Source organism: Pan paniscus, chromosome 3 (assembly GCF_029289425.2).
Source record: "Pan paniscus chromosome 3, NHGRI_mPanPan1-v2.0_pri, whole genome shotgun sequence".
NCBI lineage: Eukaryota > Metazoa > Chordata > Mammalia > Primates > Hominidae > Pan > Pan paniscus.
In genome coordinates, this window is record NC_073252.2 from 60,085,792 (window position 1) to 60,101,655 (window position 15,864).

The window sequence follows — 15,864 nt, forward strand, 5'->3', positions numbered from 1 at the left end:
AATTAGAAATCTGATCAGATATAGATTAATTTATTAAAAGTGAGAGTAAGAAGTTTAAGACACTTATGCCTAATGAATTCACTTTTCCTTTCAAATATGTATGTTGTTGTTGTTATTATTATTATTATTATTATTATTATTATTTTGAAATTGACTACTGAGTGAGATGAGTTGGATCCTTCAGAAAACAAATATTGGGGCAATTTATTGTAGGTTAATGAGAGAGGTATTGCATCAAATACATGGAAAAAACTTGGAGAGCAATGTTGTACTCCAAATTTAGAAAACAAAAAATCACATTTTTTCTATATTTCTAGGTTTTGATAAAGAAACATGATATAAAATTTAGGGATTTATAGGATTGAGATATTAGCATGTAGAGTTACCCTAACCCAGAAGTTCACTGGAGTTGTTTGAGTTATTGCAAGTATATAGTGAATGAAAAATATGAAGTACTGGCTTAGAGGAAAATAAAATAAATTTTAAAAGGAACACGTAGAATAAAAGGACATAAAAATAGGAAGGACCCACAGATTTCTGTAAGGCCCAAGTGTGGATATCTATGATTCATTCCAAAATATAAATAAGATTATATCTCTCTCCAATGTCATCCATCTCAAATCAAAGACTTAACATGGGCCACAAAGCTTTAGTTACCTGCGTATCCCTTATGCTGTGACGTAATTTATTTTGATCCACTTGCCTTCTCTGTCCATATTGGTCTCCTTGAATTTGTCCCTAATGAAACAAACATGTTTCTATCACAATAAATTTGCATTTGCTATTTTTCTGCTGGAAAATTTATTTCTCCATATTCGCTCTCATGCTTAGTTCATATCTTTCATAAAATGTCACTATGTCAGATAGTCTCTTGTTGACTATCCTATTTAAATTTGTTTCTGTGCCCTAGACATGCTTATACTTCTTTAGCACACTTATCATTGCCTAAGATATGTACTATTTATTTACTTTGTATCTGCACCTCCCAACTACTATGTAAACTCTCCAAAGACAGGACTTTTGTCTCTCTTTGTCTGCAGCATCTAGAAGAGGGCCTGACAGCTGGGGTCATTCAATAAATATTTCTTGAATAAAAGTCATTGCTGAAAAACTAATGGAGGGCATTAGATGGTTTACATGCAGAGTGCCTACATACTGCTGTAGAGTGACGTGGTGGTTATTCTGACCTACAGGGACTGAGATAAAAAATGTGAGTGCTGGCCGGGCGCGGTGGCTCACGCTTGTAATCCCAGCACTTTGGGAGGCCGAGGCGGGTGGATCACGAGGTCAGGAGATCGAGACCACGGTGAAACCCTGTCTCTACTAAAAATACAAAAAAAATTAGCCGGGAGTGGTGGCGGGCGCCTGTAGTCCCAGCTACTCGGAGAGGCTGAGGCAGGAGAATGGCGTGCACCCGGGAGGCGGAGCTTGCAGTGAGCCGAGACTGTGCCACTGCACTCCAGCCTGGGTGACAGAGCGAGACTCCGTCTCAAAAAAAAAAAAAAAAAAAAAAAAAAGTGAGTGCTTTGGAGGCTTAGCAACTGTGATGTGGCAAAGGAAACCATGGGCAAATCAAATCTTGGCATAAATAGCTCTAATAATAAGTGAGTTTGAGTACCATGTTTGTAACATATAAAATATGACAGACTAAATTATAAATAAGGACCTCTGACATTATGGGCTTCAATCTGTGCTAGTCAAACTGGGAAAGAAGATGATGAAAGAAATCATTATTCCTATACATAGAAAAGAGAAAAATAAGGAGCATACATGTAAGAATGTGCTTGAAATTTATTGCTTTTAGAGAAGTGATTTCTATTATTCAGAAACAGTACTGAAAACAGCTTAACAGTTTAAATTGCAATTATATCATCAAGTGACAATTGAAAAGGCAAGTATCCTGAAACAAAGAGTATACAGTAAATTATAGTGTTTTTCGTTTGCATTGCTCTTTGATGATTCTTCAAAAAGTGGTAGTAGTGTGATATGGTATGAAAGATGAGAATATGGATGTAGAAGTCGTATTTGCCAATCAAGCCTGCACAGAAAAAAAAATAACAGATTATCTGTAAAATTTTTACCCCTGTAAACACATTTATATTCTGGCCTGGTACAGAGTAGATATTATATACAATTATAGTTTATAAAATGCAGGGCCCAAAATAATATTTGACACAGAGTAGACAATTAAACACTTATTAAATTGGTTCCTGAATAAATAAAAATTATCATTCAGCATCTACAATTTAAATTCAAATTTAAATTGTTTTTCAATCATCATACTATTTTATTCTTCTACTTAAATATAGCCTACACATTTCATTTATATGCATTTCCTGTAAATAATATTTCAATACATCTTTTCTTGATTAAATTTCATCAGCTATTACCTAAAACCTAGGAGATCAAGTTCAGGCTCTTCCCTGTATCATTAATGGCAATAGAGAATTGAATTGGAATATAATCTCCCAAATGCACTGAAAAATAATTGAAATCCTTTGGACTATTTTAACTTTGTAGAACAATCCTCCCTTATCTCCAACAGTTTGCTCTATTTTGTTTTGAAATATTATTTTTTCATAGAATTTAGAACATTTAATGTTGTGTAGAGATAGGTAAAACTGACTTTCTAAAAAGAAACTGATAACATTTCCATATTTTCTTGTTAGCATTATGTTAATAATTTCTATAGTAATTGCTCAGTAGAGTTACTTAGGGTATAAAATGCAAATTTCTCACAAGTTCCCAGATGGTTCCCAGATGGAAGCTTCTCCAAAGATTGCATTTTGGGAGTGAAAACTTTAAGCAACACCTAGGTACAGATTTAGTGGCAGGGAAGCCCTGCAGTTATAACTACAAACCTTTCTGATCAAGAGACTTTATGTGATATGTCTTTCAAAAGTCTCACCAATTCTAAAAAGCACATTTAAGTGTTATCATAATACACAATTTTTTGATGAGAAAACTGAGGTTCGGGAGCATTAGGAGTAGTTCAAAGTCATGAAACTAGTAGTTGTCAGGGCCAGCATACAAACCCTGGTGTTCCCCACCCTATAACACAGGCTTCTAACCATAGCAGGACAGAGACTTTATCTCAGAAGCATTTATATAAATTAATACATTTCAAGGAGCTATACAGCTGGCTGCTTTCTTATACTGGCACTGCTGTTGGTTTAATGGCTTGTTTTTGTTTTTCTTCTTTTAACTGTCAGCACTGATACAGAAAGTAAAAAAATGTCTCTAAACCCATCTTACCTCAATAATCATGTCCTGCAGTTACTGATGATATTAAAAGGGATATTGTTGGTATTGTGGTTGGTATGGTTGTGGGTATAGTGGTTGTTCTGGAACTGGCTGATAAGGGCCATACGCATACTGTATACACACAAGGAGAAAGAAAATTGCAGAAAATTGAGATAATGACAGTGCAAGCATTTTTATTAGAAGCTTAGATTGTTAAAGTTTTAGGAACTTACATATTACTTATAAGATTTTTTTCCAAACTTTCAATTAGATTTTTCTTTTTGGTTATAAACACATTTTAAAAGCAGGTAAAAATGATTGAGTGTTTACCTTTGTACTGCATGTTCACAGTTTTGTGGTTTTATTTTACATGCAGGAACACCGATTATAGGCTACCACTCCAAAGAGGTTTTAAATTTTCTTCAAAATACTACCTCCCAGCAACCATTTTGCCCACCTTTGAGTATTATGGGAAGGAGACATTTACTAAATTCAGCTTATGTGGTGTTTCTTCAAGTCACTCTTTTAATGAGCTTACTGTCTCTTACGATTCCTACATTCCTTAATACTTCTTCCTTCTGTTAACACAAATAACCATCATCCCTTTTAGAGTATCTTTTTATTTGGTGTTATTTTAATCCATGTATTCACTATATTAGTTAGGGGATCTTTTGCAACCCTATCACGTTGACATTTTATGTCAACATACTGGGACGTCAAGATACATACATTAAGAAAAATGTTAAATAAATGAAATTTGCTATCTCATTTATCATGACCTGTTTAATTTAATGAGTTTATCACCGTCAAAATATCAGAAGGTGCAAACTTACCATATGTGTAATTATCAGCCTTTATGCTCCATGAGGCGTATATTATAATTAACAGAATTAGAATTTCAACTATTTTTTAGGTCAAAGTGATTACTTAGGAGATGATACTTGAGGGCTCAGGGAGTAACTGGTTTCTTCAGGTTGGCACTATGAGTTTCAACTTAAATGTTGTTAGGACACAATACATTTGTGACTGTTACCTGTGTATCATAAATAGAGGAGAACAAAGCACACTTTTGCAACTACTACACATATTTGAGAAATAAGTATTGGTTCTTCTAGAAGAATAAGTAATCAGAGAACACAATTTATTTGGACTACACAGCATTATCAGAGAATACTTACACCGAATCTTCCAATTGTACGCAAAAATTTCTGTGAAAAATGAAGAAAAGTTTAATAATTCAATACAAATGTAGGGAGGACAAAACTGAAAACAAGTTTTCCAGTGAATGAAAATGACTCACCTCTTCAGATGAATCAGCTCCCTTAGAAAACAGAAAATGAGACAATAGTTAGTATCTTAATGTTATAATTCCAGATTGAGTACAAACATGAACTCAGCAGCTACAGTTGTGAGTAAACCGGATGTAGGCAAATCATCGATAGACACTAAATTAGTTATTTTTGCTTCATGACATCTTTAAAATGAGTTAAGAGTATGCTTTTCTGTAATTAGTGTGCTATATTCAAATATAAATTTATTTGGATTTATACTTGTTTTGTGTGTAAAAGGGAGTAAATGGTTATCATTGGTGAATGAAAAGTGAAACTTTGTATTTTTTCATAAGAATATGTTCTCAGCAGCTCAAAGGCTACTTACACATAACTTTTATTTACTGACAGAGACAAGCATTATGTTTTTCTCTGTTTTCCTTACATTTTTATTTTTTAGACACCTATCCTTTTATAACAAATAATGTGGTATGCTGTGATTTTATAATCAAATTAGTTTTTGAAATATCTGTTAGAATTTACCAGGTAAGTCGAAGTATTTTTATTCTTTCATGGCCAGTTTCCTACTAATGTCATAGAAAAGGGACAGGAGAAAGAGAAGGAAGTAGAGTAGAAGAAAGAGCTCCAGAGAAGTCAAGTGCTTTACCTAGTGATACACAGTAGTAAATGACAATACAAGCTGGGAACTCATAACATGTCATAGATCTGAAGTTTTGTTTTATAGTTAAAAATAAGCAGCTTTATTTTAGAAAGTGTGTGCTAAATAATTGTATACTAATTTTAAGTTAGTTTTTGCAAGGAACGACTTGAAAATTTCTACTTTGACATCTTCTAATACTTGAATTCCACTCAAGTGCACCTAGTTCATTCCTGAGATTTCTAACTTCAGATTGTCTAGAGCATCACATGTTTAAAGATACTTTTACAAGCTCTCAGTTCCACATATTTAAGAAGTTCAGTAAAACTTTCTTTTATTTCACACTAAGCTAAATATACTTTAGTGTCTGTAGATGAATAATGACTATTCTAAATCCTTATATAACTTATGTAGGTTAGTACAAAAAAAAGTTCATATGGAAACATTTAAACATATAAAGCTGTATTCAAGTAAACACCAATATATGCCAGAACACAAGGAATAGAGAGACTCTTGGGATAGTTACTGAGAACATATTCTTCAAATGTCCTGATATACTTACAATCATGGAAACCATGAGAGCCAAGATGAAGGCAAAGACAAGGAACTTCATAGTTGTCTGGGTTCTCTGAAAACATATGTGGAAATTCAGTATCACATTTTTTCTTGCATTCGCCCATCAAAAGTTTATTGATTATGCTGTGCTCCAAAGCACTGGGAGACACACTCCAGATAGAAAGACAATTAAAACCCATTGCCTGATATCATGAAACCTGGAGACTTGTTGGAGACACTGATAAGTAAAAGTGAGTGTACTGACATGGAAATGCTAAGGCATTAGAGAAACACACAAATCAACACCTTACACAGACCAAGAGAATAGGGGTATGAAGGTAAGGAAGAAAGTAAAGCTTGAGTTGGATTATGCGGGATGAGTAAAGAGGTGTTGGGTGACTGCAAGAAAATGAAAAAGAGAGAGGATACCATACTGAAAGTGCAAACAGTTCAAAATGTAGGGAAGATAAAACTGGAGCAGTTTATCAGAAGATAAAACTGGAACAATTCAAAATGTAGGGAAGATAGAACTGGATATTATGGGGTGCCTTAAATAATGACATTAGGGATGATATTTAAGGTACAGTGTAAAGAGATGTTTGGATGTTAGAATGACCAGCAATGGGCAATCGCTTTATAATAACGTTACTGAAAATGAGCCAGATTTCTGTCTTGAGAGTTGCAAAAATGGTGTAACCTTCAGATTAGAACATCAATGATATTGGTTAGAGAACAATCAAACTGATAAGAAGTCACAGAGAAAATATTCATACCTCCTTTGAGAAGTTGAATTGGTGAAGATGACTTAATATTTTAAATAATCTCATTCAACAAAATTAACCTAATCTGGGACTGTGATATGTTATCATAAACAGTATAAGCCAGTTAACCCAGTTCCTTTGTTATTAAACAAAAAATGTTAGATTATTGATTTGTAAATTATAAACATCTAAATAAAGACATTTTCAGTGAAACACATAATTGCCACAAGAGTTACAAATAAATGACATTTTTACCTGTTTATTGAAAACTATAGAGTAATTCATATAAAGGTAATGGTCTTCATTATTCTAATCTCTTTTACCAATAACTTGTGATAAAACATTACAAGAATAATTTTTACCTAATTATAAAAAAATTACTGTTATTAATAATCCCAAATCTCCAAAACATAAAGCAGAACTCATGATTTATGGCATTTGCTTTGTTACTTATTCACTGATTTGCCTCAGTTATTTAAACTGAAATTTCTGGCCGGGCGTGGTGGCTCATGCCTGTAATCACAGCACTTTGGAAGGCCAAGGTGGGCAGATCACCTGTGGTCAGGAGTTCAAGACCAGCCTGACCAACATGGAAAAACCCCATCTCTACTAAAAATAATAATAATAAAAATTTAGCCGGGCATGGTGGTGAGTGCCTATAATCCCAGCTACTTAGGAAGCTGAGGCAGGAGAATCACTTGAGCCCGGGAGGTGGAGGTTGTGGTGAGCCGAGATTGCGCCATTGCACTCCAGCCTGGGCAACAAGAGCGAAACTCCGTCTCAAATTTTTTTTAAAAAAAAAAAAAAAAGGAAATTTCTGGTATTGGAGTAACTGTAAAAATAATATGTACTTTGGGGTTTTTCTATCACCTGATAGATAAACCTACCCATCAGTCATTTTATGATACAAAAAGCATAAAAACTTTAGTGTATTTTATACCTGTAAATTTTATTGAAAGTATGGAATCAAAAAATGCTCATAGAAGAGTAGTTTTGTTTTACTAACCTTGATAAACTGAAAGATGGATATATAGACATAGACATATATATACATATGTAATGGTTTTAAAAAAATATTTCCCCAATGAAAAATAATAAAAATATGAAATAGTAAAATCTTTGTTTTCTGCCATATCACAACTGAATGAAAACAACTTAAATAATATAAAACAGTAAGGTAGTAAAGCATGACTGTTATACAACATTTTTTACTATGCAGAATGACATAACTGTTTAAAATGATGGAAAGGTCAATGAAAGGTAGTGAGAAATGTTTACTTATGGGAAAAAAGTAAATTTTTAAAAGTTAAACTTGTGAAACAATATATACATTTGCAAAAAAGAGAACGTATGCTATTTTCTTAAAATATGAACTTCAAATAAAGGTAAAAGTAGTAAGTAGCAGAGTAGATGCCAGTACGTAGACAAGGAAATAAAAAGCTTTTCAGAAGTTCCATCAGGAGAGAAGTTGGAATATGCCTCCATATTCCACATTATTTACTTTGCATGATGATTGCTGATTTCAAAGTATAGTTATTGAGATTCTCAACTTACCTTCAGATCCTAAGAAGGTCATCATTTCTCTCAATTGTTTATGAGAAATTATCATTACATAAACACACATTTTTATAATTAGTTTTCAAAAGATTTTAGGAAGCAACATTCTAGACTAAGATAACATATTCGATTATACATGAACATATTACCTTTTACTCAAGATGAGACTACAGAAGTAGTGAAGTTGAAGTGAAGCTTTAAGAGATGATGTGCTACCCTAGAGGGCCAATGTATTTAAACACTCTGAAGTCCCCCATTTGTTTTTGTTAAATAATGGCAATTATGAGATCACATTATGGAAACTAAAAGTAATGCCCAAAATCTGTCTCTACAAATGATAAAAATAACCGTAACAAAGTGATTTTGCAATAGATGATTGTGAAGACAAAGTAATCAGGAAACAACTGTACCCATTGCATGTTAATCCCAGTGTTAGTCTAGCCCTGAGTGAGTCAGATGACGGAAAAGCATGCTGGAGGAAACCAGGCATAGAAATGATTGCAGTGATAAAGATGTTTCCACAAGTATGTGTCCAAGGTGGAACAACTCTATGACAAAAATAATACTTACCATGTTATCAAGATTTTACATGTTCTCTGATAACTCGTGGTAACTGGCATAATAAAATAATAGTCTTCATATACTTCAAGAGTTTTTCTTCAAATCATTATGTATCTCATACTTTTACCATCTTCCATTGACTTTAGAATATTTTAAGTTATAAAGTGAGTGTAAACATTTGCCAAATTCAGTAATCTTTTGGGTACTATATGATAAAAAATTCTTATATTTATGGTGAAATGACTCTAAGTGCTCACTGATACATATCTCACATATGACTGAATATATGTATTTGGAAATTCAATTTAATTTCCTGGAGTTTTTAAGGCTGCATATTTCTCCATAGCAGCCATGTGTTGACATGATTACACTAGAGTGAAGGAAAAAATGTTTTCATTACATTCCTAGGAAAATTTGTGTAAAAATTACCCTACTCACTGCTGGTTGGATAATTCAATGTACTAAGAAACAAACATCAAAAATTTATGTATAAAGTTGAGGTAAGTTATACAGCCTAGTGCATTGTTCCTCAGAGTGTGCCATATGGGACCATCACAGACAGCATCAGCTGGAGCCTGTGGAAATGTAAATTCTTAGTCCACCTTTGCAAACTTGCTGAGTCAGAATCTTGGGGTTGCCCTAAGGGGTTTGCATTTTAACAATATCTCCAGGTGATTCTTTGGGTACTGTGAAGTTTGAAACAAGGCTGGTCTCAGTGGCTCATGTCTGTAATCCCAGCACTTTGGGAGGCCGAGGCAGGAGGATTGCTTGAGTATAGAAGTTCAAGAACAGCCTAGGCAACATAATGAGACCCGTATCTCCACAAAAAATAAAAAAAAAAAACAACCACATATTTGTCTCTTGAATGCATTAGTTATCCTTAGGCTTTAACCAGTAAAGATAACTTGTGGTTTAATTTTGTATCAGATTTTTTAAGGAAGTATTTATTAGGTAAATTTTTATCTGTATTGGCACAGCCTTACTGGAAATTATGACTACTCTCTGGGTAATATACAAGAAAATATAAATCATTTCTTAAGGCAAATAAATAATTCAAATCAAATTAGATAGATATTATTCTTAGTCTTTTGTCATGAGATTTATAAGCATTATAGATACAAAGTTTCTTCTCATGTGTAAAATAAACACAATCTCTTTACATTCTGAGTGGAAAAAAGTTACATAGGGTTCAGTAACTATTTTATTTTTCCAGAGATGGGGTCTTGCTGCATAGCACAGTCTTGAGTGCATTGGTGAGATCATAGTTCACAGATGCCTGGAACTCCTGGGCTCAAGTGGTCCTACAACCTCAGCCTCATGTTTAGCTGGGACTACAGACATGTGTTATCACTCTCGGTTAATTTAATTTAAATTGTCTTGCTATGTTGCCCATGCTGGTCTTGAACTTTTGACCACAAAAATCCTTCTGCCTTAGCCTCCAAGTAGTGCTGGGATTGCAGTCATGAGCCATTGTGCCTGGCCCATGGTTCAGTAACTACTGAACTATATCTGATTTTAAAAATAAACTGCTTCGATTACTTGGGGAAAGTCAAATGATTTTCTTCTTTTCTTCTTTCTTTCTTCTCCCCCTCTTCTCCTTTCTTACCTCTGGTTTTCTTCACCACTTCATTTATCCAACAATACTAGGTACTGTTCTAGTAGATCTAAGGTATTCATGTTCTAGTGAACATAAAGCAAACTAATAGCCCAAAGGTACTAACAAACAGCAAACTACATGGTAAGAAATATTGATACATCTTAATATACACACTTTAAAATTACAGTTAAACTTAACTCATCTACATGTTATGTTGGAATACCAACATGTAGGCATTAGTCCACCCATCATTTTCTGCTTCCCCAAGTTAGGAAGTGTGGGGATTATGTATGATAGGTCAAACAAGGATAGCGGACTAGAAACAAAGGAGTGACCTTCTCGTGTTAGTTATGGTCCCACCCTCCAGGAAGAGCAGACCAATTTAGAAGACTGATGAACCAGAACATGACTTCATATTTTATAATTAAAGAAAATAGATATCTTATCCTCTATGCCAAACACTATTCTCTTTGAAAATGTCATGACCTTTTGTTACAAAGGAAACATCAACAAAGAACTACTGCTTTATCACAGGTGAGGCAATACAATTTTTGCTTAAGGATACAACCCGTGAATGGGTATTTGTAGTGATGTTTATGCTGGGCTCTCCTCAATCTTGCTTCTCTACCTTCTTTACTGCCGTCTCCTTCTCCTCTTCCTCTTCATCCTCCTTGTCTTCCTGCTGCTCCAGTTGCTGCTCCTCCTTCTCCTTATTCTGCAATTCTCCTATGATGGAAACATGAAACCATTTATGACCAATATCCATGATATTTATTTATTTAACTAAAAATGTTATATTATGTTCCTGTTTGAATTACTAAAATGACATATATGATTGACAAATGCTGAACAACGTATGATAATCTACTAGATAAGATAGAATGTTGTTTATTCTGGAGACATGACATGAGAAGCTTTACTCTCGTTCTTAAGGAGTTTACAGTATAATTTGTGAATCAGACAAGGATAAAGGCTAAGACAGAGAAACCCAGGAAAACATGAGTCTAAAATTGGGAGAAGGTCAACAATGGAGTTGCAGATCGGGCACTTATCATCTTATTGATTGTAATCAAACTATGAGATTATTACAGCTTATACAATCAAGATGTGTAGAGTCAGAAGAGAATAGGCTGAGGACAGATATCCTGCTGAGCACTGATGTAATGTGTAAGAGAAAATAGAAAGTCTATGAAAAAAAATCTGTGATGGAAAAGAATAGCAGAAGAGGTATTTCTCGGCTGTTTTTATGTTGTGGAAGCCAAGAGGATGAAACATCAGGAAGGAAATGTTAATTACCATGTTGCAGTGACCTTATAGGTTGCTTAGTTTGCTTTATGTCTTTAAACTAAAATTTTCTTATTTATAAAATGTTACAGTAATATGTGAAACTTAAAGGAGAGTATATAAAAATCACATTGTAAATTAAAATGACTCAAATGCAAATATTAGATTCTATCATTATTATAATTTTCATCATCATAATCTTCATGAAAAAGAACATCTTAATTTTTAAAATTCTCCAAGTATAAAGGAGGAAATACAAAACCAGGAACAACAGGAATATATCTCTGGAAAAACATTAGAATCATGTCAATGATCAAGATGTTGCAGAGAGTTACAAATTTGGTCAAGTATAGATTAATTTATAAACAAGTGAAAGTAGAGAGCTTAAATGGGTTAGATCAAATGGGCTCAGTTTTTAATTCAGAGTAGATTGTTTTCTGGAACTGACTACAAGGTAAGATGAGTTGGATGTTTCAGAAAACTTAATGATACATTTGGACATTTTATTGAAGGGAAAGGGTGAGAGCTATAAAACTAAATACAAGAATATTATTTGCTTAGCAACATTGTAAGCCACATTTATAAAACATAAAATAAATTCTTTTCTTTGTACATTTGAGTTTTCTTGGTAGAGATGCAGTGTAAGAAGATTTAACAATTAGCAGGATTGAGATTTTAGCAAATATAATTAATCAAAATCAGACTTCACTGGAGTTGTTTGAGTTATTGAAAGTATGTACTAAATCATAAATATTAAGTTGTAGGTTAGGAGAATATGGAAAAGAAGAATGAACAGGTAGAACAAAAGGATGTAAAACTGTTAAGGGCCAGCAGGGTTCTGTAATGCCAAAGTAAGGGATCTATGCTTCAACGCTTGCCTCCCTTCCAAAATATAAATCAGATCAATGCCTGATCCAATGGCATTTATCTCAATCCAAAGGCTATCTTTGACCTATGGCGCTTCAATCATTTCCTCACCTCTTTTCTGTAATATAGTTTATTTTAATCCACATCTTTCCTTCTCTATTCATGCTGTTTTCATTAAAGTTTTCCCAAACGCAATACATGTATTTCTACCACAGTAGAATGCAGCCCTGCTATTTCTTCTGCTGGATTTTTTTTTCATGCTAACTTATGAACATAAGCACTTCATATGTTTTCTAAAATGCCACTGTGCCAGAGAGGCTTTTCTTGACCATCCTATTTTAAATTACCTCTTTGCCTTAGTCCTGCCTTCTTCATCTTTAGCACACTTATGATTACTTGAGATACTATGCATTATTTTTTCACTTGTTGTTTCTATCTCCCAACTACAGTGTAAACTGCCTGAAGGCCAACTTTCATCTCTCTTAGACCTTGCTGCATGTGCAGTATCTAAAGAGGGCCTGACAGCTAGTGTCACTCGATGTATAAATGAAGGAAAGTATTTGCTGACAAACTCATGGAGAACATTGTTGTGTTCTGAATTCTTGCCTAAAGCTATGGAGTGACATGAGGGTTATCTTCTGGTCTGCAGGGACTGAGATAAGAAACATGAGGACTTTGGAGGCTTAGCATATGTGCTGTGACAAAGGAATCCAGGAGCAAATCAAATGTTAGAGTAAATACGTGCAATAATCTAGCTGCGCTTGAAGTCCATATGTTGGTTAGATATAAGATGACAGACCAAATTAGAAATATGTGACTTCGCAGGACCTCTGATACAAGGTGCTTCAGTCAGTTCTACTGAAACTTGAAAAACAAAGTGACGAAAGAAATGTTTTATGTCTGAAATACAAAAAAATAGAAATAAAGAGCACATACATAAAAATGTGCTGATATCCATTACTTTTATGAAAAGAATAGTTTTTTATTACTTGGAACAGCAGTAAAACCAGTTTAGCAGTTTGATATTAGAACTATCTAATCAAAGGTCAACTAAGAAGGCAAGTATTATGGCCTTTGTTTTATTTCACATCGCCTTTCTGTCAATTTTGCAAGAACTGGTGGTAGTGTGATGTGGCATCAGGGATGAAAATACACATGTAGAAACTGGATTTGCCACTGAAATATGTACAGAAAAAGAAAATAACAGATTGCCTGTAAAATGTTTCTTCCTGTAAATACATGTAGGTCCTGGCCTGGTGCAGAGTAGATATTTATAGATAATTTTAATTAATATAATGCAACACCCAAAATAGCATTTGACACACAGGAGACAATTAAATACTCATTAAATGAGTATCTGAATAAACAAAAGTTATTATCCACCATCTGCAATTCTAATGTAAATTTCTTTTGTTTTTCCATCATCATCTTTTATTCTCTGACTTACATACAGCTTAAGTATTGCATTCATATTTAACTTCCCAAAATAATTTTGTAATATACCCTTTCTCGATTAAATGTCATTACCTATTATCTAATGCCTAGGGGATCAAGTTCAGTCTCCTTCCCATATCATTAATGGAAACAGGGAATCCTATTGGAATACAATCTCCCAAATGCTCTGAAAAATAATTGCAATCTTATGAACCATTTCAACGTTGAATTTCAGAACAGTCCTCTTTTATCTCCAAAAGTTTGCTTTATTTTGTAGTGAAATATTTCATCTCTCATAGAATTCGGAACAACTAATTTTGTACACAGAAAGATAAAACTCACTTTCTAAAATGGAAATTGATAATATTTTTATATTCCCTTGTTAGTATTATGTTAGTTCCCGTGGCAATTGCTTATTAGAGTTACTTAGGCCATAACATGTAAATTTCTCACATGTTACAGATGGTGCTTATGCAGCTTTTCCAAAGATTACATTTTGGGGCACAAAATTTAAACCACATCCAGGGACAGATTTAGTGGCAGAAAACCCTGCAATCAAAACTATACATTTTTCTGATCAAGAGATTTTATGTCACATATCTTTCAGAAGTGTCACCAATTCTCTAAAGTTCTTAAGTATTATATTAATACATATTTTGTTGATGATAAAACTGAGGTTTAAAAACAACAACAGTTAACAACAGTAGTTGTCAGGGCCAAGATAGGGGCTCTTCTCCACAGAGCCCAGACTTTTAACCATAGTGGGACAGAGGCTTTATCTCAGAAGCACTTAAATAAATGAATACATCTCAAGGGGTTTCAGAAGACTACAATTTTTAGACTGGAACTGCTGTTGGTTTTATGGTTTGTGCTTGTTTTTCCTCTTTTAACTGTCAGCATTGATATTTCTGGATAGTAAAAACATGTCACTAGACTTAGCTTACCTTTGTAATTATGTCCTGTGTTTACTGAGATGCATTGTAAGCATATGGATAGGAATAAGGATAATACGTTGGGTATGCTGGATACAGCTGATACTATAAATATGTATTATATTGGTGATACCTCCCCTGGATACACACAAAAGAAGATAGAAAATTGCAGGGAATTCAGACAATGACCATGCAAAGGTTTCACAATTGTTGTTCTTAAAAGCTTAGATTGTTAAAGTTGTTAGGATCTTCTATATAATGTACATAATCACTTGAACTATTAGTGATATTGTCCCTTTTCTAAAACACAAAGGGTTAAAAGAAGATTTAAAAAAAAGATAAAGCATTTACATTTTCACTGTTTGTTAGAGTTTGTGGTTTTATTATACATGTGGGAACACTGATTACAGGCAATCAGTCCAAACTGGGCTGAAGTCTTCTTAAAAATAATACCTTTAGCTACTACTTTGTCCACCCTTGGGTATTACGGGGAGGAGACTCTTACTACATCCAACTTAGGTGGAGATTCTCCATGCCACTACTCCTACATTCTTTAATACTCTCTTCTGTTAACACGAGTAGCTACCTTCTTTCTTTGTGCATCTTTGTATTGGGTGCTTGTGATGGTTAATATTAAGTGTCAACTTGAATGAATTGAATGATGCGAAGTATTGTTTCTGGGTGCATCTGTGAGGATTTTGCCAGAGGAGATTAACATTTGGGTCAGTGGACTGGGAGAGGAAGACCCACCCTCAGTGTGAATGGGCACCATCCAGTTGGTTGCCTCTTAGCTAGCAAAAGCAGGGGGAAGAAGGTGAAATAATCTGGATGGCTGAGTCTTCCAGCTTTCATCTTTCTCCCATGTTGGATGCTTCCTGTCCTTGAATATCGGACTCCAGGTTCTTCAGCCTTTGGACTGTTGGACTTACTCCAATGGTTTGCCAGGGGCTCTTGGGCCTTTGGTCACAGACTGAAGGCTGCACCATCAGCTTCCCTACTTTTGTGGCTTTTGGAGCTGCTGAGACAGAGCCACTGCTGGCTTCCTTGCCCCTCAGCTTGCAGATGGCATATCATAGGACTTCACCTTGTGATTGTGTGAGTCAATTCTCCCTAATAAACTCCCTTTCATATATACACATATCCTATA

The 15,864-nt window shown here is 34.2% G+C and overlaps 1 protein-coding gene across 1 annotated transcript; it reads right to left on the bottom strand.

The window, feature by feature from the left end:
• Positions 1-935: 935 nt before the first annotated feature.
• Positions 936-8,251, bottom strand: STATH (statherin). Its single transcript, XM_057302245.2, has 6 exons — positions 8,192-8,251; positions 5,732-5,797; positions 4,544-4,564; positions 4,422-4,451; positions 3,256-3,375; positions 936-2,038 (listed from the first exon to the last, which is right to left on the bottom strand). Exons 2-5 carry the CDS (start codon positions 5,780-5,782, stop codon positions 3,289-3,291), a joined length of 189 nt encoding a protein of 62 aa, XP_057158228.1. The 5' UTR covers positions 5,783-5,797; positions 8,192-8,251; the 3' UTR covers positions 936-2,038; positions 3,256-3,288.
• Between the last annotated feature and the right edge of the window lie 7,613 nt (positions 8,252-15,864).